At 38.1% G+C, this 23,612-nt stretch overlaps 1 protein-coding gene across 1 annotated transcript in view; it reads left to right on the top strand.

The window, feature by feature from the left end:
* Positions 1–23,612, top strand: part of LOC143671611 (RNA helicase Mov10l1-like) — a 102,708-nt gene that overhangs the window by 16,141 nt on the left and 62,955 nt on the right. Inside the window, exons 9-10 of the mRNA XM_077146855.1 lie at positions 1,480–1,674; positions 5,502–5,616. Of these exons, the coding sequence (XP_077002970.1) occupies positions 1,480–1,674; positions 5,502–5,616 (310 nt within the window). The remainder of the gene's footprint in view (positions 1–1,479; positions 1,675–5,501; positions 5,617–23,612) is intronic.

Genomic DNA, 23,612 nt, shown 5'->3' with positions numbered 1-23,612 from the left:
TATCCTTTTGGGCTATGTGTTATTAAAAGTATTCACAGACTAGGGCGTGCAAGGGTAGTTCAGTGGTAGAATTCTTGCCTGCCATGCGGGAGACTCGGGTTCAATTTCCAGCCCATGCACTCCCCACCCCCACAAAAAAATTCAACAAATGGTGCCACAATAATGGAATAATCACATGACCCCCACCACAGAATACAAAAAAAAAGTTATTCACAGACTATTCAGATGTGACAAAACCAACTGAAAAAGAATTGGTCCAGATAATGACAGAAGTGAGTTTTACCTACTTGAGGCAATGGCTGTTTTAAACCTTTGTAACTTGGAAGCTTATTCACTTAATTCTATATCACTGATCTCAGTTCCTACATTACAAAAAAAAAAACAGCGTTCAGATATAAATCCCCTTTATTTAACTCACCTTTTCATCTTGAAGTTACCCTATGCCTTTATTCAGCCTTACTACATTCCTTATGTTTCTTGTAGCTCATTAATGACTGAATCACTATTGAGACCTTTATTCCATTAACCTATTCACTCATCCAACTGTCCACATTCCATCCTACTATCCAACTACCTAGTGAAGAGACAGATAATCAGGAATTTATGGTGCCATGTGATTTACAAAGTATAGGGATTTGGAATTGGGGCATCTAGACCCTCCTTTGTGACCCCTCAATACCTTGTACATATTTATGTTGTAGTGTATTGTTGGTATTTATAGCCCTGATATTGTACGGAGTGCCCAGTTGGGAAGCATGGATGAGCTTATTGAGTGAGAGGAAGGGGAGCTTGAAAATGCATAAAGCAAGAGATATTTGGAGCATTATTCCAGCAAGAGTCCAACAGAGGTAGTGGAGAAAGCTTTGGGTCATATGATTCCCACTTATCTAGTATAAGTCAGATCCTGAGATACAGAAGTGGAGGGCATAGGTCTTGTTATCCAGGAGCTTGTAGGCTGCGAGGGAATACTGATAAATCAGCAATTTCATTATGATTTGATATGAGGATAAAAAGAGACATAGTATCTGGCTCCTGGGGGATATAATAAGTAAATAATATTTTAAAAACTTTTATGACATCATAAAAACATACTTTTTGAAATAAGTTGAAAAGAAAATCAATTTTCTATACTGTACATGGTTAAAATAAAAGCAAGAAATAAGGAAGAAGTAAAAATATGTGTTGTATTTTTTTCATGCTGCACGTTTCAACTTTAGTCTCAGAGTTATTGAATCTGTTTTTCATGTTGTTCCTAAATTTGTGAACTACAAAAAAGACAACTTTAGGTGCTTAATTTAATCTTGGGAAAATAGCAATTGCTTATTTTTGAAAGTCTGTTTTTTACCCCCCTGTAAAATGAACAAATACTACTCATGATCACTTTTGTTAGCAATGACTTTTCTTATGTGTTCCTAAGTGAAAGTGTTGACAATTTTATTTGTGATTTAAAAAGAAATTGTATTCCTTTTCTTTTCCAAGACATCCTGGCTACTGCAAGGAACTGCTTTTGCTTCGTTTTTCAAATTTTACAATTGGGCGATACATTGAAGTAAACGTAGTAAGTCCTGAAGAATCACTTCTAACTGTCACAAATCCATGTTCTTGGATGAGGTCTAAGAATTCCCGAGCATTACTTCCCAGAAAATCTGATGTACTTGAGACCAGACCAAGAAGGTATTGTAACTAAAATAAGACAGTAAATGTAAACTGAGAGTATATCTTTCTTGTCATCTATTTTCTTGGCCATTTTCTTTGTTATAAAGAAACTGACTTACAATGAGCATTTATCCCACGGTGAGCACTGGGCTCTGCTTTACCCAAAATTACCTGCCATACACTTAGGGACTGGGTGGTTAACAAGCTTAGCACCTGAAAGCTAAACATGATGGAGATAGGATTTGAGTCTGTTATTGCTCACTTTTTCCTAGTCTATATTCAGTGATGTATAATTTATTGTAGCCGTATCTTCCAGGCACTGTGCCAGGGATTGATCTTAAAGTATAGAGAGCAACACAGATTTATGAGCCAATTGTTAGAACAGTGTGATGAGTTTGAGGTTAGGATGGGCCCTGGACTCTACCTCTTCCTTGTTAGATCACAGTGTCACTCACTGCCTAATACAAGTGTTGATATCTCTAGGGATTAGAGAGAGGAAATCTGACACATGTCCTCATCTCTTGTCATACCCATAAAACTAGCCTGTCTTCCTGAGAGAAGGGGCTATACTGTCTCTTACTCATCTTTGCATTCCATCTGACATAGTGCCTCACACACAACAGGAACTTAATAAATGTTGCAACTATGAGATGGCCTCTGCTTTGTCCTTAGTATTCAGACTTGAGACATTTTTAGTGTAACTTTTTTTTAAAAGCAACAGCAAAATATCTTGGCTGTTTGAAGGTTTTTTAAAAAGATATGTTTACCAATTAAGAATTGATTTTTAAGTAGGATTTTTTAGGTATAGTCTATCAATGACATGTCCAAAGAAGGTGCTAGGGAATTTGGGAACCATTCAGGTTTTCTTTAGGGTGTAGTGTAAAGAGAGTCCACATTTCCTTCTATACAGTTTCATGAAACATGTAAGTCTATTGGAAAACAATTTTTTCCTTAAGTCTGGTGCCAAAATTAGGGAACAAGACCTAACCTGAAGGGATTGGAGAATATATGTTGACTTTATTCTGTTTAGTGTGAGAGAAATTCATGAATTGCCTACATTGATATTGATGGGTTAATTGAGGATATTTATATTAGTCAATGTTCTCCAGAGAAATAGAACTGATAGATAGGATATATATATATATATAAAATGAGATTTATCATAAAAATTGAATCACATGATCATGAGGACTGCAAGTCCTAATTCCATAGGACAGGATGCAGGTTGGGAACTCTGATGAAAGCTTCAATTAGTTCCCCAAAAGAAGCTGATTAGCTGAAGTAGAGTTAGAAATTCTTCCTTATGCCTGCTGAAATCATCTGTTTTCTCTTTAATGCCTTCAATTGATTGGATGGGATTTCTCTAATTGAATTGCTGAAGAAATCTCATTTATTGATTGTAGATGTAACCAGCCTTAGATGCAGTCAACTGACAAATGATTAAAATCCATGAAATACTCTCATAGTAACAGTCAGGTTAATGTTTGCTTCACCAGTTGTTACTGGACACCATAGCCTAACCAAGTTGACATATGAACTCAACAATCATAGTATTATGTACTACTTCTCTAAAATAGGAGATTTCTGGATTCTACAATGCATCTTGCCTTAGTGGTTTAGATAAGGGCTTATGGATCTGTAGTCACATCCAGGCTAAGGAAAAAAATCTGTTATCAGAAATGAGTGAATTTTTTCTGATTTTAGAGTCAAGCTTTGGAGTTCGAATTGCCCTATTTCTACTAGTTAGTGATGAGACTTTAGGCAAGTTTTTGTTTAACTTCTCTGAGTCTCATTCTCCTCATATCTAAAATGTAAAAAATAATCATTTCTAATTCCTATCATGGTTGAGGATGACATGAGATGAAGTAAATAAAATACTTAGCATCATTTTGGCACAGAGACATACTCAATAAATAAAAATAATCAGTGTTAACCTTAAGGGGTCAGTATGGAGCCTAGAAAAGGGAATCAGGAAACTCTCATTGCCTTTCAAGGCAGTGGAGGCCAGCAAGCTGGTATGTGTGAATCTTTAAGACTTCCCTGGTTCTGCTTAACTGGCAGAACATCCTTATTTGACTTATGTTGAGGGAGGGAGAATATACAGAACAGCCACCATAAATATTTTATTACCCTTTGTTAGTTTTTTCCCTTTAAATATTCATATATTATCATGGTATAGGACCTTCTGTGATAGACATTTGCTTCTTGCCAATTCAGTTAGTGGAGCTGATCCTGATTTTGTCAGAGTATGCATAAAACGTAGAATTTCTGGACCTACCAAACCCAGATTCTAGAATTCAGTGAGCCAACCATGGTGGCATTCCAACCATAGTATTTCCCTGAACATGTCACCATCCAGTGCCACTCAGCAGCATCTCTCAGTCTTTACTTCTTCCTTCTAAAATTATGCTCATTTAATAATTTAGCAAATATTTTTTGAACAGCCTCCTTATGCGATGACCTGAGTCAGCTATCCTAAGCCATAAGCAGTCAGACATGTTTCACTGAGATAATTGGGTTCTTTGTTTCTTTTAAAGACCGTGCAGTAAGGTTGAATATTCAGGCCAGCTAACTAAATGTGTATATAGCAGTCGTCGTCGTACACCTTCATTCCTGTTGTGCCCACTGCTTTTCACATGTGCTTTATACATGCTAACTTAATCCTCCAGCGCAAACCTAAGCAGTGGATATCTGCATTTTCTCCTAATTTTCAAGTAAATAGGTTCAGAGAGTTTAAATAGACCTTTTCCTGTGCTGGAAAGTGATGGAGTTGGGATTCATTCAGATATCCCTGGTTGTAAAGGCTTTTCTTTATTTGGTTTAGTTATTCATCATTGGAATAAGGAACCCAGCTCTCTCTACTGCATCCCAACATGAAATGACTACGGTATAAGGTGACTGGGGAAAAACAGTTCCTCCCCATTCCCATTTAGAGATAAAAACGAAGGAAGAGTTAGAATGGAATGAGGGGAACATCATCACATATCTTCTTCATGTTACCAAAATTAGCTGCAGAGAGTCTCCACCTCTGAACTCCTGGAAGTGATATTTGCCAGACCTCACTCTTTGATCATTTTAAACCTCTCTTTTCTTTCCCATGTCTTCTCCAAATTTTTCATTTTCCTGTAATTCCCATTGATATGTTAGAGCTGCCTATGGTAGTTTGTGATATTCTATATCTTGCTGGTGACAAAGTTGTTGCAAACTTCTGCCCCACTCCAGCTTGGATGGCCCAGAATCTTGTTTTGAAACTGTGAACCTTCCCAGAGAAATGCAGACTGAGAAACAAATGAGAAGGCAGGACCCAAGCCGAGTAAACTTTACTAAATGTATTCTTGTTTGCAGTGAAAACATGGGCATAATTTCGGATCTTCATCCATGATTGTTAAAAATATGGTGCTAAGAATTTAGCTAATTGAGAACTTGAAGACAGTTGTTTTCCAACTGTTGGTTCCATGAGGTGTCTGGAAGTTCTAGACCCATTCTCCTACCTATTGCAATCAGATTAGCTGTCTTTATCGGCTTTATGTAGTATTTTAATTCCAACTAAGAACACCTTGTTTGAAAGATTTATTCTAAACCTAAAATAAATGTTTGAACAGTACTGATTAAACATTGGTTAATATATTTCAGATATGTTTTCATTTAGTGAGTAAACTTGAATCTTTTTCAAAGTATGGAAAGGATGTTTAAATAAAATTAACTGGTATAAAAGACTTGCGGACAGGGGGTGCAAGGGTAGGTCAGTTGTAGAATTCTTGCTTGCCATGTGGGAGCATACAAAAAAAAGACTTGTGGACAATTCAGAATTGCTTTTAACTTCTGTTTGTTTGTTTCTTTTAAAGGAATTCAAGACAAATACTTCCGATTTCCCTTCCACATTATCTTATCCCAGAGGCACTTAAACAGTGTGTGGAACAAAACCTTGACATATTGACTTTTCAGCCGTTACTTGCAGAGGTAGGAAAATTATATGTGTGATACTGTGTCAATGAAAATTTAACTTCTCATTTTGTTTTATTTTTTGATCTGTCAAAAACAGAGAGGTCTCTCGTCTCAGATTGGGAAATTATTTTGATTTATTTTTATAATAGTTAGCTGAGAATTTCAGGAAATGAAAGATCAAGGTGACAAAAGAAATTTGTCATCCATTTACGCCCTGAAATTACATGCTCAGTTATTATTCACGCTGCTCTAGCCTGCAGCCATGCCGTAAAGTAGGTGCCATACTTGTTCTTAATAATTCACTACACCTAGTCTTTTAGGGGCTGGTGATAGAGGGAAAGATAATGATGTATCATTTGTCTCTTTTGACTAGATCAGGAAGCAATCTGAGCATTATTGAGGTATAATTTATATACCCATTGACTTTACCTGTTTTAGCTGTACAGTTCACTGACTTTTAGAAATTTTCAGAGTTGTGCTGCTACCACTAATATCTCATTTTAGAACATTTTCTTCTCTCCAGAAAGATCCCTTATGATCATTTGTAGTCAATATCTATTCCTTTCCCCATCCAGATAACCAGTAATCTGCTTTATGTCTATGAATTTGCCATTTCTTGACATTTTGTGTAGGTGGAGTCATGTAATATGGAATCATGGGATGTGTAGTCTTTTGAGTATGGCTAGTTTCATTAGGAAATATTTAGATTAATCCATGTTGTAGCATGTATCAGTAGTTTTTTCCTTTTAATTTTAAACCCCAATTTTATTTACCCATTCAGCATTTAATGGATATCTGGGTTGTTTCTACTTTATGACTTCTATGAATAATGTTGCCATGAGCATTCACATACAATTCTTAATGTGCACATATATTTTCATTTTTCTTGGGGTTGAATCCTGGGCTGCATCACATACTTGTTTTTAAGTTTTGAAGAAGTTGCCAAATGATTAACTATGGTAGCTACACTGTTTTACATTCCCACAGGGAGGGTTCCACTTTTTCTCAGCTTTGCATACACTTGTTGTTGTCTGTCATTTTGTTCATAGCCATTCTTGTGGTGAAGTTGTATCTCATTATGAATTTAACTTAATTTCCCTAATGATTAATGATATTGAGCATGCATTCATAAACTTGTTAACCATTTGTATTCCCTATGTGTTGAAATATCTATGCAAATCTTTTGTCATTTTTTTAAAATTAAGTCCGTCTCCTTCTTATAATTAAGTGATAAAAGTTCTTTCTATATTTGCGATATAGTCCATCACATGTATGATTTGTAAATATTTTCTCCCAATTTGTGGCTGGCTATCTTTTCATTTTCCTAATGGTGTCTATTGAAACACAAAATTTTGAATTGTGGTAACATTCAATTTATCAATTCTTTAATTTTGTGTATTCTGTTTTTGGTGTTATATATAAGAAATCATTGCCTATTTCAAAGTCAGGATGATTTACACCTATGTTTTCATAGTTTAAGCTCTTTGATCCATTTGGGCTTAATTTTTGTGTTTGATATGAGGTAAGGGTCCACTTCATTGTTTTGCATATGGATATTCAGTTGTCTCAACATCGTTTTTTTCAATGAAAGTGTTTTAGTATGTTAGACCTTCTGACAACATATAATATCTTTTTATTTGATGTTTTTTAACTTTTTACTGAAAATATTTTTAAACTTTCAGGAAAGTTACAAAAATAATACATACCTCATACAGAGAGATCCAACAAAATCCTACTTCTCCCCAAATACCCATATCCACCAATTTTAACATTCTACCACATTTGCAATATAACTCTATTAGTTCATTTTATGAATACTTGAATATATCTTGTATTCATCATGCTCTTTGAACACTATTACTCCCATGTATATTTCCTAAGAACAAAGTTACTCACTTAGGTAACCATCTTAAGGGCAGTTATCACATTCAAGAAATTCGAGATTGATATAAAGCTCATGGTCTTTATTACAATTTTTTCATATATCCCAGTAGTATTCCTTTGATCTTTTTCTCCTCCCTTGCTAAATCTCACCTAGGAACAAGTATTGCATGCAATTATCATTGTCTCCTTAGTAGCTTTGTTTGTTTGTTTCCAAACTGTGGGAACATATGTACCACACAAACTTTCCCATCTCAACCACTCCGAAGCTCACCTTCAATGGGATTATCATATTCACAATATTGTGGTACCCTCACCACCTTTCATTACTCAAACTTTCCCATATCCTCAAACAGAAACTCTACTGCCATTACAGGTTAACTGCCAATTCTCTCTGCCCTTTTTAATCTGTATTGCACTTTCTGTTTCTATGAATTTCAGTATTCTCGGCCACTTTCTTCATAGTTACCTTGGGGTTTGAATTGGATATCCTAAATCTATAAGAACCTTGTTTGCTTCAATAGTAAATTAAGTTCAATAGAACACATAAACTATGTCCCTGTAACCTATCTCCCCCCTTTTATGAAGTATTGGTTAAAAGTTACTTCTTTACAAATTATGAGTCCCAGACCATTGATTAATCATTCTATATTATGCATTTGCCTTTTAGAACCTGTAGGAAGTTAGAAGTGGAGTTATAAACCAAAATATTACAATACTGGTGTGTATATTTACTCATGTTGTAATCATTTACCAGAGATCCTTGTTTGTGTGGCTTTAATATATTGAGTAGTATCCTTTCCTTTCTTTTTTTAAAAGTAGTTTTATTGAGATACATTCACATGCTATGCAATTCATACAAAGTGTACAATCAATGGCTTTTAGTATAATCACAGAAGTGTGCATTCATCATCACCATCAATTTTAGAACATTTTTATTATTTCAAAAAATGAAACCTCACACTCTTTAGCAGTCACCTCTCAATCCCTCTATCATTCCCCAGCCTTACATAACCACTAATTTAATTCTATCTCAATAGATTTATTTGTATTTACATTTTATGTAAAAGGAATTATACCATATGTAGGAATTATACCATATGTATGTTACTAGAAGGAGAGCTACATGGGACTGTATTAATACAGTGAACCCTGCTGTGATGTGGTTAATGGCACAAAAAATTTTATCTGGTTTATTTCGCTTAGCATAATGTTTTCTTTAAACTATTGTTATTTTTTTCTTTTAATTGGAGAAGTTGTAGGTTTACATAAAAGTCATCTGAAAAATATGGCATTCCCATATACCCCCCGTGTTGTTGACACTTTGCATTGGTATGGTACATTTATTATAATTTTTGAAAAAATATTAAAATATTACTGTAAACTGTACCCTGTAGCTTGCATTATGTGTATTTTTCCATATATCACCCTATTATTGACACCTTGCAATAGTGACATACATTTGGCATAATTCATGAAAAAATTTTATTTGTGCCATTAACCACATCACGGCAGGGTTCACTGTATTAATACAGTCCCATGTAGCTCTCCTTCTAGTAACATACACAACCCACAAATTCCCCTTTCAACCACATTCACAAACATAAGTCGTCACTGTTAATTACAGTCACAATAATGTGCTACCATCACATTGTCCATTTACAATTAACCTAAATAGGATTTCCGGGAAGATGGTGGAATTGAATAGGCTGAGATCACGTCTGTTCCAAGGAACAGCTAGAGAAGTGATTGGAAGGTGACTGGGATAGTGATTCCAGGGTGTAAGTGACCTGGGAGGGTCTTCTACACCACATAGGGAGACCCTCATGGCAAAAGCTGAAAAATTGAAATGCAGAGAACTGTAGACCGTCCACCTAGTGCAAACAGCTTCATGTACCCCTTTCGAAAGGGAAGCCTGGAGCCCTCAGACAGGAAGACAAGGAAAAGGAAGTAAACCAAGCCACGTTAATTGGACATGCTACCCTCATGTCCGCTGCCTCCATCCCATGACCTGCAACTCCTCCCACACCCCACACATGTGAACCTCAGCAACCCACCCAACATACTCCAAGCACCCCCCAACCCTACCTACGTGTCCCCACCACACACCCTTGCCCCACGCATACGTGCACTCCTGCCCCAGCCGACCCACCTCCCTTGCACAAGCGCACAGTCTCACCCAGCCACTATCGAGACCCGCTTACCTGTGCCCTGCCCCATACCCCCACCTCCCTCACCCTGCCCCCTGCAGGTGGCTGCATGTGCATCCTGGCTGTGGGTGCTCACCTTAATACCCAAGCCACAAACGTCCCCAGCACATATAGTCATGCAACCTCGCCCCTCCCCACCCTGAACTCTGCACATGCATACATCAGCATCTGACCCCCAAGATTCATGCGTGTGTACACCCCCACCATGACCTCCTTTGGGCAAGCGCTGACCTGTGCATCCTAGCCACACCTGCCCCCAGCCCATGCAGGCCCAGCGTCACCCTGTTGCCCCTAAACTTTGTGCACATGCAAACCAGGGCCCTGACTCCCAGACCCACGCACACCAAAGCCCCACCACATAGGCCGGCACACACATACAGCCACAGCCTCCCCACTGGGTGCCCATGCATCAGTGCACTGACCTCTTGACCCCTATACCTCAACCCCCTGCCTCGCACATGTACACTCCCTTGCCCCACCCCCTGGCACAAGCGACCTGCTCCCCACCTGACAGGTGCTCGTATGCATATCTGTGCCACATAGAATGCGCCCTGTACATGCATGCACCCCTGCCCACCAACCCTAGCACCGCACACCCACGCCAGGCCACCGCCGAAACTGACGTCAACCACCCCGACCCACATCCCGCAACCCCCACAACCTGTGTCCCACCCCTACACACTCGCACATCCACATCCCAGCCCCCTTGGATCCCTCTCCCTGCATAAGGATACACTCGTGCCCTGCCCTCCCTGTGCCCTGAACTCTGTGCCCTGTACCCCAAACCCTGATATTCACAGCTCTGGCATTCCACATGCCCACTCACATCCTGCCTGCACACCAGCCCCGGGGCTGTCCCCAATGCCACAACTTGCTCCAGTATGCCAAGGCCTCTCTGAGCTGCACCCCACCCCCATGGCCCCCACACTGCACCTCAACAACCACACACTTCATGCACACAGGCACCAGCGAAGTGTCTCCCATCCGTGCCTATCACTGCACCACAATCCATCACCACACTGTTGTGCCCTGCTCCACGCCACACATCCTGCTCCACATCCATCCCACAAATACAAAGTTTTAGACTACTGAAGGAAATCAACTTCCAAAGTAACCTTATCAAGATATTTACATGCCTTGAAGGCACCGAAGATAACTAAGCATATGAAGATGCAGACATACATAGCCCAGCCTAATGACCAAATTAAAATACCAGAGGAAGACACAGACTTTGTTCATGTAACTCTACTAAATAAAATCAATGGAAACAGTGCAGTGGTGGCTCAGTGACAGAATTCTTGCCTGCCATGCTGGAGACCTGGGTTCAATTCCTGGTGCCTGCACATACCAAAAAAAAAAAAAAATCAATGGGCTGTCTAATGACATAAAGAAGATCAAGAAGACTCGGGAAGAGAATAAAGAGGAATTTGAAAGAATTAATAGAAAAATAGCAGGTATCACAGAAATTAAAGATGCTGTAGATCAAATCAGATATGAGACACAAAGCAGCAGATTTGAAGAGGCAGAAGAAAGAAGAAGTAAGCTAGAGGGCAGGACAACTGATTTTAGACACACAAAGAAGCAAATGGGGGTGGGATGCAAGGGTATTTCAGTGTTAGAATTCTCGCCTGCCATGAGGGAGACCCAGGTTTGATTCCTGGACCATGCACTCCCCCAAGAAACAAAGAAACAAGCAAAAAACAAACAAAAAGCCAACCAACAAACAAAAATTAAACAAATAGTGCTGCAATAATGGGATACTCACATGGAAACATAGTGAAATGTGACACCTCCATGCAGCATATAAAAAAAAAAAGAGTAAATGGCAAAAAAATATGGAAAAATTGAATTAGATCTCAGAGTAATGATGGACAAAAAGCACGCAAATATAAGAATTATCGGTGTCCCAGAAGAAGAGAAGAGTAAAGAGCTAGGAAGATTAGTTGAGGATATAATGGGGGAAACTTCCCAACCCTTATAAAGGACATAAATAGTCAAATCAAAGAAGCCCAATGAACTCTATTTTGAATAATCTAAATAGGCCTACCCCAAGACACATTCTAATCAGTCTGTCAAATGTTGAAGAGAAGCAAAAAATTCTGCAAGCAGCAAGAGAAAAAAATCTACTACATACAAGGAAAGCCATATAAGACTGGAGTTCAGACTACTCAGCTGGCACTATGGAGGCAAGAAGGTAGTGTTATGATATATATATTTAAGATCCTGAAAGAGAAAGACTTCCAGCCAAGAATTCTGTACCCTGCCAAATTTTCCTTCAAAACTGAGGGAGAGATTAAAATTTTCATAGACAAACAAATGCTGAGAAAATTTGTCAACAAGAAACCAGCCCTACAAGAAATTCTAAAGGGAGTTCTGCTGGCTGAAAAAAAAAAAAAGACAGGAAAGGGAGGTCTGGATGAGGGTACAGAATTGAAGTGTACTAGTAAGGATAACTTAAAGGATAAAAAGAGAAAGAGGGAAAAGAACATATAGATCTGACAAATAAAATCCAAAGGATAAGAAGGTAGATTCAAGAATTGTCTTTACAGTAATAACTTTGATTGTTAATGGACTGAACTGCCAATGCAGACTGGCAGAATGGATTAATAAATATAAGCCAGTTATATACTAGACTCATCTTGGACACAAGAATGCAAGTAGATGGAAAGTGAAAGGATGAAAAAAGATGTTTAATGTAAGTTCTAACCAAAAGAAAGCAGGAGTATATATACAAATATCAGACAAAATAGACTTTAAATGTAAAGACAACATAAGAGACAAAGAAGGAAACTATATATTAATAAGAGACAGTTCACTGCGAAGAAATGACAATCATAAATGTATATGCTCCCAATCAGGGAGCTCCAAAGTACATGAGACAGACATTAGCAAAATTGAAGGTAGTGATAGACATGACGGTTCAACAATAATAGTAGGAGACTTCAGTACACCACTCTCCTCTATAGGTAGAATAACCAGACTGAGAATCAGCAAGGAAAAAGAGAACTTAAATAATTTGATAAATGAATTAGACCTGACAAACATATATAGCTCATTACACCTCAAAACACCAGGATATATCTTATTCTCTAGTGCTTTTGGAACATTCTCCAGGATAGATCATATGCTTGGGCACAAAACAGCTCTTTATAAATTTAAAAGCACTGAAATTATTCAAAGCACCTTTTCTGATCACAATGGATGAAGCTGGAAGTCAATAACCAACAAAGAATGAGAACTTTCACTAATATTTGGAGATTAAATAACACACTCTTAACAAATGTGTCAAAAAAGAAATTGCTAGAGAAATTGATAGCTATCTGGAGACGAATGAAAATGAAAATACACAATATCAGCACTTATGAGATATTACAAAGGCTGTGCTGAGAGGGAAATTTATTGCTCTAAATTCCTGTATTAAAAATGAAGAAAAAGCAAAAATCAAGGACTTAACTGCTCACCTGGAGGAACTTGAGAAAGAACAGCAAACTAACAAATAGAAGAGAAATAGAAGAGAAATAACAAAGATTAAAACAGAGTTACATGAATGGGAGAACAAAAGAGCAATAGAATCAATAAAACCAAGTCTTCGTTCTTTGAGAAAATCAATAAAATAGATGGACCACTAGCAAGGCTGACTGAGAAAAAGAGAGGATACAAATAAACAAAATCAGAAATGAGAGGGGGGTCGTTACCACAGATCCTGAAGGAATAAAAAATGTCATAAGAAGATACTATGGGGCTGGCCACGGTGGCTCAGTGGCAGAGTTCTCACCTGCCATGTCAGAGACCTGGGTTCGATTCCCAGTGCCTGCCCATGCAAAAAAAAAAGAAGATACTATGAACAACTATACACCAACAAACTAGATAATTCAGATGAAATGGACAAATTCCTGGAAATACACGAACATGCTACACTGACTAAAGAATAGATCTCACCAAATCAATCACAAGTAAAGAGGTTTAATCAGTCTTCAAAAATCTTCTTACAAAGAAAAGCCCAGGACCAGATGACATCACAGGGGAATTTTATCAAACATTCCTTAAAGAACTGACAACAATCCTGCTCAAAAATTAAGAACATGTTGTTTAATCTCCATATATATATGTGCAAGCTCTGGTTCTTTGGTAATTATTAATTTTCAGCTTTATTGCATTGTGATCACAGAAAATACTTTGGATAATTTCAATTGTATTAAATTTATTAAGACTCAGTTTGTGTCCCAGCATATGATCTATCCTGGAGAATGCTCCACGTGCACTAGAGAAAAATGTATATCCTGGTGTTTTGGGGTGTAATGATCTATATATGTCTATTAGGTCTAATTCATTTCTCCCATTGTTTAGGTTCTCTATTTCCTTATTCATCCTCTGTCTGGTTGTTCTATCTTTAGTAAAGAATGGTGTATTTAAGTGTTCCACTATTACTCTTGAAACGGCTATAGCTCCCTTCTGTTTTGCCAGTGTTTGACATATGTACTTTGGAGCTCCTCGATTGGGGGTATACACATTTATAATTGTTATTTCCTCTTGGTGAATTGTCCCTTTCATTAATATGTAATTTCTCTCTTTTTCTCTTATGATGTCTTAACATTTTTAAAGTCTATTTTTTCTGATATTAGTATAGGTAGTTGGGCCGGCTTGAAAGTATTATGTACCTCCAGAAAAGCCATGTTTTACTCCTGATCCAGTCTTGTGAGAGCAGCCATTTCTTTTAATTAAATATTGTAGGGCAGAAACTTTGATTAAACTATCTCCAGGGAGATGTGACGCACATAATTGTGGGTGTGCCTTTGATTAGATGGAGATGTGATTCCACCCATTCAAAGTGGGTCTTGATTAGATTACTGGAATCCTTTAAAAGAGGAAACATTTTGGAGAGAGTCAGAAACCATAGAGCTGACAAAGAGAGCCAACAGAAACTTCATGGCCTGCAGAGAGAGCAGTTACCCGAATCTTTGGAGATGCCTGGAGCCCAACAGACATTGCCATGTGCCTTTCCATGAGATGTTAAGTAAGCCAGAACCTGAAGAGAGCCGAGGGAAGTCGAGAGATGAAAGCCATCTGCAGAGAAGAAAGTGAGGAACCCCCCACATGGACAGAGACTAAAAGCAGTGGATCCCAGGAGCAAAGGACCAGCAGATACCAGCTACATGACTTCCCAGTGACAGAGGTGTTCCTGACTTATAAGCCTTCCTTGAATTAAGATATCGTCCCCTGGATGCCTTATTTGGGCATTTTTATAGGCTTAGAACTGTAAACTTGTAACTTATCACATTCACCTTTATAAAAGTCATTCCTGTTCTGGTATATCACATTCTGACAGCTTGCAAACTAACATAGTACTCCTGCTTTCTTTTGGTTACCTCTTGCATAGAAGATATTTTTCCATCCTTTTATTTTCAATCTAACTGTGTCTATGAGTCTCATATGCATTTCTTATAAACAACGTATAGCTGGATTAAGTTTTTTTTAATCCATTCTGCCAGTCTGTATCTTTTAATGGGTGAATTTAGTTCATTAACATTCAAAATAATTATTGTAAAAGCAGATATTGTCTCTAATATCTTATCCTTTAGTCTTTATTTGTCAGATCTATGTATTTTTTCTTCTTCTCTCTTTTTATCCTTTAAACTTCTGTTACTCATATTCCTCAATTCCACGCTCTACTCCATATCTCCCTCTCTTGTCTTTTTTTTCAGCTGATGGGACCCCCTTTAGTATTTCTTGTAAAGTAGGTCTCTTGTTGACTAGTTTTCTCAGTCTTTGTTTATCTTTGAAGATTTTAATCTCTCCCTCAGTTTTGTAGGATGACTGGGCAGGATAAAAAATTCGTGGTTGAAAGCCTGTCTTGTTCAGGCTCTTAAGTACATCATACCACTGCCTTTTTGCTTCCATGGTGCCTATTGAGTAGTTCGAAGTCAGTCTTATGTGTTTTCCCTTATATGTGGTAGATTGTTTTTCTCGTGCTGCTTTCAGGATTTTCTGTTTCTCATCAACATTTGACAGTTTGATTAGTATATGTCTTGGAGTAGGCCTATTCAGATTTATTCTATTTAGAGTTTGTTGGGCCACTTTATTTTCATATTTATGTCTTTTATAAGGGTTGGTAATTTTTCCCTTATTATATCTTCAACTAACTTTCCCAGCTCTTTACTCTTCTTTTCACCTTTTGGGACACCAAAGATTTTTATATTTCTGTGCCTCTTGTTGTCCATCATTTCCAAAAGATCCAGTTGCATTTTTTCCAACGTTCTTGAAATTTTGTTCCTTTGTGCACTCTAGTTCATTTGTTCTGTCTTCTAAGCTCACATATTGTTTATTCTGCTTCTTTGACCCTTCTATCCTGTGTCTCTAGTAAGTTCCTAATTTGTTCTACATTATCTTTCATTTCTGTGAGAACTCCCATTTTTCTACTTAATCTTCTAAATTCTTCTTTATGCTCTTCTAGTGTCTTCCTGATATCCTTTATTTCTTTATAAATATCCTTGAGTAGTTATTCCATATTCAGTGTTCCCTCTGAAATTTTGATTTGGTCGTTTGGTCAAGATTCTGCTTGAATCTTCAATTGCTTTGTCATTTTCTGTTGTGTTTGGGGCATTTGATTATCTTGATCTGTTGTTTTGCCTGTTGGTTTCCTTCACTCATCTGAAGTTTTGTATTTACTTGGTTTTCATTGAAGTTTTCCTTTTGCACTTGGTTTGTCAGTTATTCCCCATCAGCTCAGGATCTGGATCTCATGTAGGGGATACATTTCAACTTGAGGGCCTCTTAGAAGCTAGGCCTAGATGTACAGGTACTTCAACGGTAGAATGGCCACCCACCACACAGGAGGCCGAAGTCTGACTCCTGGCCCATACAAGAAGAAAAAAGAAAAAGAAAGATAATCATAATAAAATAAAAATATAATAAAAATATGAAAGAACAACAGCAAGAACAACAATAAGCACATTTCAACAGTAGGGTCCAGAGTCAAAAAAGAGAAACCCTGAGATATATTGGGAGTGAACTCAGACTGGTGCCCACCAAAGGGAGAGATAATTTAAGAAAAAAATTAAAAATAAATGAAATAAAATAGTATATTAAAAATGATATATAAAATAAGAAATAAAGATCAATAGATATAAAAGTATAAAATATCTGAAAAATAAAAATAAAATAATGAGAAAATAATTCTACTACTAATAAAAATATATGGAAACAATATGTTTAATAAACAGGGGAAAAAGAAAAAGGAATATTAGGAAAAAAATTAAAACCTAGGCAGATAAGGGTTTAGCCTGCCTGCACTTACTTACCCCTTCGCCCCAGCAGCTTATCAGCTGAGACACCTCCTCCCATCAAGCTCTCTCCTCCTGCACATTCTGCTTCTCACCAGCAGGTGATGATCTTGAGGCAGCTCCTCAGGCCCACCCTTCTTGTCCTGTAGTGGCTTGAGGATGGCCTGCATGACTGTGGGGCTGTTCCTGGTCATGGCAGTCAGACTGCTGGTCCTGCCAGTTTGGGAACAGCTGACCTGCAGCACTGGCAGGTCCACCAGCCACTGCGCTTGAGGAGCCAGCTATTCCTGGCACGCAGCTGGACCATTGTTCCTGTGCCTGGGAGCCCGGTCCCCTGTGGTGGGTGGACCATTGGGTCTGTGTACGGGCTCCCCGCTGGTGCTATCAACTATGACCCACTCGGGGAATTCTACCCATTCAGCACCTGGGGCAGGCTGGAGCAGCAGGATGATTAGTTCCCTCTGATCACACCTCCATTCATGCCGCAGCCTACCACCAGCAGGAATCACGGTCACACAGCCCACCGTGCTCTCCTGTCTGGATCACTCCCACCCCTTTCTGCCTAGTTACCCTGTTTGATTACTCACACCCCAGGACCACAGTTCAGGTCATTTTCTCCCCATCCCCTATCTTGTTCCACAGAGCTTGGCCATCTTCACAAATCTGTCGTTACTTCTCTTATGATTCTATTTATATTTTCAAATTTTTCTTAATGCTCACCCAGTGCCTTGTTAATATCCTTTATCTTGTTAACCATGTTTTCTTTCCTCTCCTTGAATTAATTTAGGAAGTTTGTTTGAATATCTTTAATTAGTTACAAATTCTGTGTCTCCTTTGAAGTTTTAATCAGTTCCTTTGACTGTGCCATATCTACCAGGTTCTTAGTATGGCTTGTAAGTTTTTGCTGATATCTAGGCATCTGATTTTCTTGATGGGTTTACTCTGAAAGTTAGTTTCTCTCTTTTTCCTAGAGTTTTATTGTTGATTTTCTTTGTGTCAATGCTCTTTTGGGCACTTGGTTCAACTGATTCTGCAACTTTAGAATTGCCCATGTTTAACTGATCAGATTTTTTCAGCTCTTCTTTACATGATTCTTACCCTGCATATGTGGTACAATTTTTTGTTTCACCCTAAGAAGACAGCCTCCTGTTCTCTTTTCCTTTTCGTGAATCTTGATCTGTTCCATTTGTTTTTGCCTTGCCTTCCTAGCTTTTTTTCTTTTTTTTTTTACACTCTTCATTGCTTCCAGCTGCTTTTGCCTGGAAGGCTAATTCTGGGAGGAAGGTCACTCTGGAGAGGACTTTCCCAAGTCAGTATTTCTCAGCCAAAACAGGGCCAGGGGCACAAAGGAGGCACAGACCAGTTCCAAAGAGCCCTGAGGAAAGAATCAGGAAAGACACCAAAAAGCATTTTGTACGGCTCACCAAACTGCACTTTCCTGATCATCCCAGCAGATGGTGCTCTTCAGCAAACTGTTTCCTGCAACCCTCAAGAGGTCCTGCATCTTTGAACCTCCCCTGCCTTCACCCCTGTCAGGTGTGGGTTTGACACAATGGCCATGGAGTTTCCTGTCCAGGGTGGGTTAATACAGCAACTTAGAGCCAGGACCCAGCAATTTAAATTTGCTGATCAAATACCATGATCAGTACTCGGCTGTGCATCCCCTCTGAGAACAAATCTGAGGTCGTTCACCTCGAGAGTGGGTAATGAGTGCTGGCAGCTGCTGCTTTATTCATAGCTCTTTACCACAGTTTCTCAGACTCTTCATTCTACCCTTCTCTGAACACTGGACACTGATCTCCTGGCCTCTGGAGCCCCAAAACAGTTGTTTCAGCCAGTTTCTGCCTGTCCTCTAGCTGTTTCTGGAGGAGGAGAGAGTCCTGAAGCTCCCTACTTTGTCATCTTTTCTGGAAGCTCGTGTCGTTTCTTTCAAACTGCAGAATTCCTTCTAGCATTTTTTTGTAGGGTCAATCTAGAACTGACAAACTCCCTCAACTTCTGTTTATCTGATAATGTGTTAATTTCTTCTTCATTTTAATTTTTTTCAGGTTATCTATTTCATTTAAAAAAAATTTTTATTTAAGATAACAAATAATCGCTTAGAACCACCAACACCAAGTTAGCTTAACCATAGGCATATTTAAATAAAACATCAATATAATCATTGTAAAGCCTGTGTTTGCCCAGTAGGTTTCATAAACCAATTTAAAATAAGGCATCAAGGGAAAAAATCTACATATTCAGGTGGCAAAGTTCTTAAATTCTAAGTATTAAATAGTAACTTAGATACCATTTGATCAGCTGTCAAAACTGGGAATGTTTTCAAAATATCAGGTAGAAAGTTCCTACAAATATCTGCATTGCTATAGTAATTACCTATGTCACTAAATATTTTCCTGATTTCAGAAAAATATGAAGATATAAATATTTTTACAATTAACATATGGAAATCTTAACCACCTAAATAAATATCTAAGTTAGCTTATCCATAGACATATTTTAAAAATTTAAGTAATCATAGTAAAGCCTGTTTGTACAATATGTTTTATAAACCTATTTTAAATTCAAGGAAGAAAAATACTGTAAATACAGATATCAGAGTTACTTGAATTTTCAATATTAAACAGTATCTTAAATACCATTTGATTAAGTATCAAAACTGTGTGCATTCTCAAAATATCAGGTAAAAAGTTATTATCAGTATCAACTTTGCTATACTAGTGAGCTATGTTACTAAATATTTTCAAAATTTTGATTTCAGGAATTTATTTTATCTACTGTTACTATAACTGCCTACAGTTTTTTTAAACTGTTTTGTAGTTGTAAAATATAACATATATATACACACAAAGAAAAGATAAATATATATATATATACACAAAGAAAAGAAAGGAAAAAAGCAATAATTTTCAAAGCACACTTCAATAAGCACTGCAGAACAGTTCTCAGAGTTTGTCATGGGCTAAAAGGCCCTCAACTCACCTCCAAAACACTGGCAGCTTTATCAGAATCATACAGTATCTGTCCTTTTGTGTCTGACTTATTTCACTCAGCATTATGTCTTCAAGTTTCATCCAAGTTGTCATATGTTTTGGGACATCATTTTGGCTAAATGCTGCATAATATTCCATCGAATGTATATACCGTATTTTGCTTATCCATTCGTCTGTTGATGGGCACCTGGATTGTTTCCATCTCTCGGCAATTGTGAATAGTGCCACTATGAACATCGGTGGGAAAATGTCTGTTCGTGTCACTGTCCTCAACTCTTCTGGGTATATACTGAGTATTGGTATTGTTGGGTCTTAGGGCAACTCAATATTTAGTTTTCTGAGGAATTGCCAAACTGATTTCCACAGCAGCTGAACCATTTTACATTCCCACCAACAGTGAGTAAGTCTTCCGATTTCTCTGCATCTTCTCCAGTATTTATAGTTTCCAGTTTGTTTAATAGCAGCTGTTCTTCAATGAGGTGATATCTCATTGTCATCTTAATTTGCATTTCCCTTATAGCCAGTGAAGATGAGTAGTTCTTATGTACTTTATTTTTTTTTACATCTGCCACTTCATTTATTATTATTTTTCTTATTTGCAGGAGTTTGAAACAAGTCTTCAGGGTGTTTTTCACACACACACACACACACACACACACCTCTTAAACATGAATCGTTCAAGTAAAACCAACTCAACTATAGAGATGTAGCAAAGTAAGGGAAAAATAGCAGAACAACCCAAGAGGCAAAGTAGAGGGGAAGTGGTGGGTGCAGTCCACATGTAACACATGCATAATGCCATATGATTCGCCTGCTCTGGACCACCTCCCCAGAAAGCAAGCACAAAGACTCAGTTTAAGAGAATGTTTTTCCTGACCCCCCAAACATCTGAGAATGTTTCAACTTAAAAAGTTTAAGGGTTAAAAAAAAGAAAAAAATCCTAACCAAACAAAAAAATATTACATAAAAATACCCACAAACCACCCAGCCACAACCACCTTCCTTAATCGATCATAGGAATTTCTTTTCATTTTATAAAAAGATTAATAAAAAAAATAGAAAAAAGTGTTCTCATCTTATATTTGTAAAGATAATAGAATTCAGAAGTTTTTTAGAAAACAGACCAGAAACTGCCCTCTAGTTTCCACTCCAGTTGCTGAGAGGATCAACACAACTAGAAAGTTTGGCATGCTGGAGCTGCTGGTGAAGGATGGAAAGCTCAGCCGAGAAGCAATCAGGAAAAATGGGGAGGTGGAATGTGGTTAGAAGCCACACCATGTGATACATGGTTGGGCAGTAAAGGGGAACACAAGGTGATCAGAAAGGCCTTGAACTCCTCCACGACATATGAAACTGGTTTTTACAAAGATCCGAGCAGTTTGGTCCCGAATATAGAAGAACACGTCAATGTTTACTCACATGCTTTGTTTTTCGTTTTAAGAATCAAAGTTACCCAAATTAAGCCTTTATGCTAATGTTACTACACATGTCTATAAACAAGAAGGGCTTTTAAAATCAGGAAAAGGGAGAAAAGATATAAAATAATCAAATTAGTTCTTAGCTCCACATAAAGTGAAATTAAGAACAAAACTGAGGGTTTCTAATAGGGAACAAACCGAAATCCAAGCATAGCTCTTCCCCTCCCCACCGCAGGCCCCACCCCAGACACCAACAACAAATGAGAAATACAGCTAAGCCCAACATGTTGCGTTCTGCTTAAGAGCTGAACCTGACCCCAGGCCTCACAGCCGGCCTCCTCTGTCCAGTAATATGCAGCGCCAGGGAGACTTTCTGCTGTTGTAAGTTTCCATGTAGCTGGTGGGGGCATGGGAGATTTCCATAATTTTTTAGGTTTCTCTATCTCCTCACCAGCCATTTTCCCAGCGCTACTCTCTCCTAGGCAGGGCGCCCATCACAGTGGCCCCTACTCAGCTGTGGGCTGTAAATTGTCCTTCTCTTCCCGGTTCTCTGTCTCACTTTTGTCGTCTTCAGTTTTATCTTCATGCTACTGTAGGGCATTTCAATACTATTCTTTAGTTGAATTTGTAAGTTGGAAAGGATTCTTTCTAGACAAAGAGAAATTTTCAAGGAAATTCAGATTCTTTCTTTGTTGCCCATATGTAAGCTGTCTTCTGGGCACACTCAGACTTCCAATAATAGAGAGGCTTGAGACTTTTTTTTTTTAAGGCTGTGGGCAAGAGCAAGTGGAAGGAGAGGTTGAAAATAAAGCAGAAAAAGGGAAGAGGGCCCAGAACTATACTGTAGAAGAAGAGTATCTAGGACTTTGAAAGATTGTCCTTTAACAAAACGAGGAGGATGTGATGGTGATGACTGACACTTTGTGGACGTGATGGTGATGACTGTGCAAAGCTCTTCCCGGCTGCCAAGGGTTGAGGTTAGAGCGATGGATGACTGAGAGTCAGCATTTGATATCGTCTGGTGGTAGGAGGGTGAGGGCAATAGAGTGCGCTGTATGTTGTGGTAGGTTTGGTGATGGCGGGTATTAAAGAAGGGGATGGCCAACTACCCAAGGCTTGTTGTCATTCTTGAAGACTGAAGAGAAGTTGGTCATTTTGCATGCAAAATGAATCATGTAGAAATAAAGAGAGAAGTGTGGAAGGGCATGATATTTTGGAGAACTGTAGTTTGTGGTTGGATTGGACATGTGTAAAATCATAGATCTGGCAGCATTTGAGAATGGAAAAATGGAAACAACCAAATCTTTAAGGAACTTGGACACATAGCAAACGAGTTTGAACATGTTTCCCACCTTTCATCTCCTAGGATATTAACACTGTCAGATTTTATGGTCAAAGAATTACTATGAGGGACGACAGTGTGGAAGATAGATTGGTGATGTCCTAGAAAATCTCGTGAAGGGAGATTTGATAGACGTTCTTGCAGTAGTCTTGACGGGTGATTTTATATCCTGATCTGAGGCCACACTAGAAAACCATCTTTATGAATAAAGTAGAAAATAATTCTAAAGGCCAATTTTGTTCCACTTTCCTTACCTGTAAAATAGTATTGATAGTACTTACCTCCTCAGTTATTATGTATCTGACCCTCGGTAAGGGCTCAGTAAATGTTGACAACTAATGATGATGATGATGATGATGGGGATAATGACAAGGATAATGATAATGATTGTAGAAGTCACTGAAAATTGATACTGATTTTAGTTAACTGGAAGAAACAAGCATGATCCTCACCTACCAGTAATTATGATGATATTTTAAATGACAGCTGAATGCCATTATAAAACTGAAGTTTTCAAAGTACTTCCACCCTTTTAACTCAGCCAGTTTTCACAACTAACTTGTGAGGTATGCAGGTCATGTGGCGCCATTCCTTTTGAAAAAATGTCTGTAAAAAACAAGCTCTGCCTTCTTCTGAATGAGCTCAGGCAGCCAGAAAAACCAACAGATAAGAACAGTGAGGTTCAGGGACCAGTACTAGTAGAAAAAGGTATGGCCAGCCATTAAAGGGTAGGGATAAAAAAGCATCCTCCCAACTTCAAGAGTGTAGGGTACTTTTCACATTTGAGGCAGAGCACTCATACCCCCCACAGTTCCTAGAGCCACTGAATTACAGCATATTAAAGAAACGTAATAATTGATTTCATAAATTATGATCTTAAATTGACT

The sequence above is a fragment of the Tamandua tetradactyla genome, chromosome X (genome assembly GCF_023851605.1).
Source record: "Tamandua tetradactyla isolate mTamTet1 chromosome X, mTamTet1.pri, whole genome shotgun sequence".
In the NCBI taxonomy this organism is placed as follows: Eukaryota; Metazoa; Chordata; class Mammalia; order Pilosa; family Myrmecophagidae; genus Tamandua; species Tamandua tetradactyla.
Note: the sequence above shows the minus strand (reverse complement) of the source record. Positions and strands in the feature narration are given on the sequence as shown.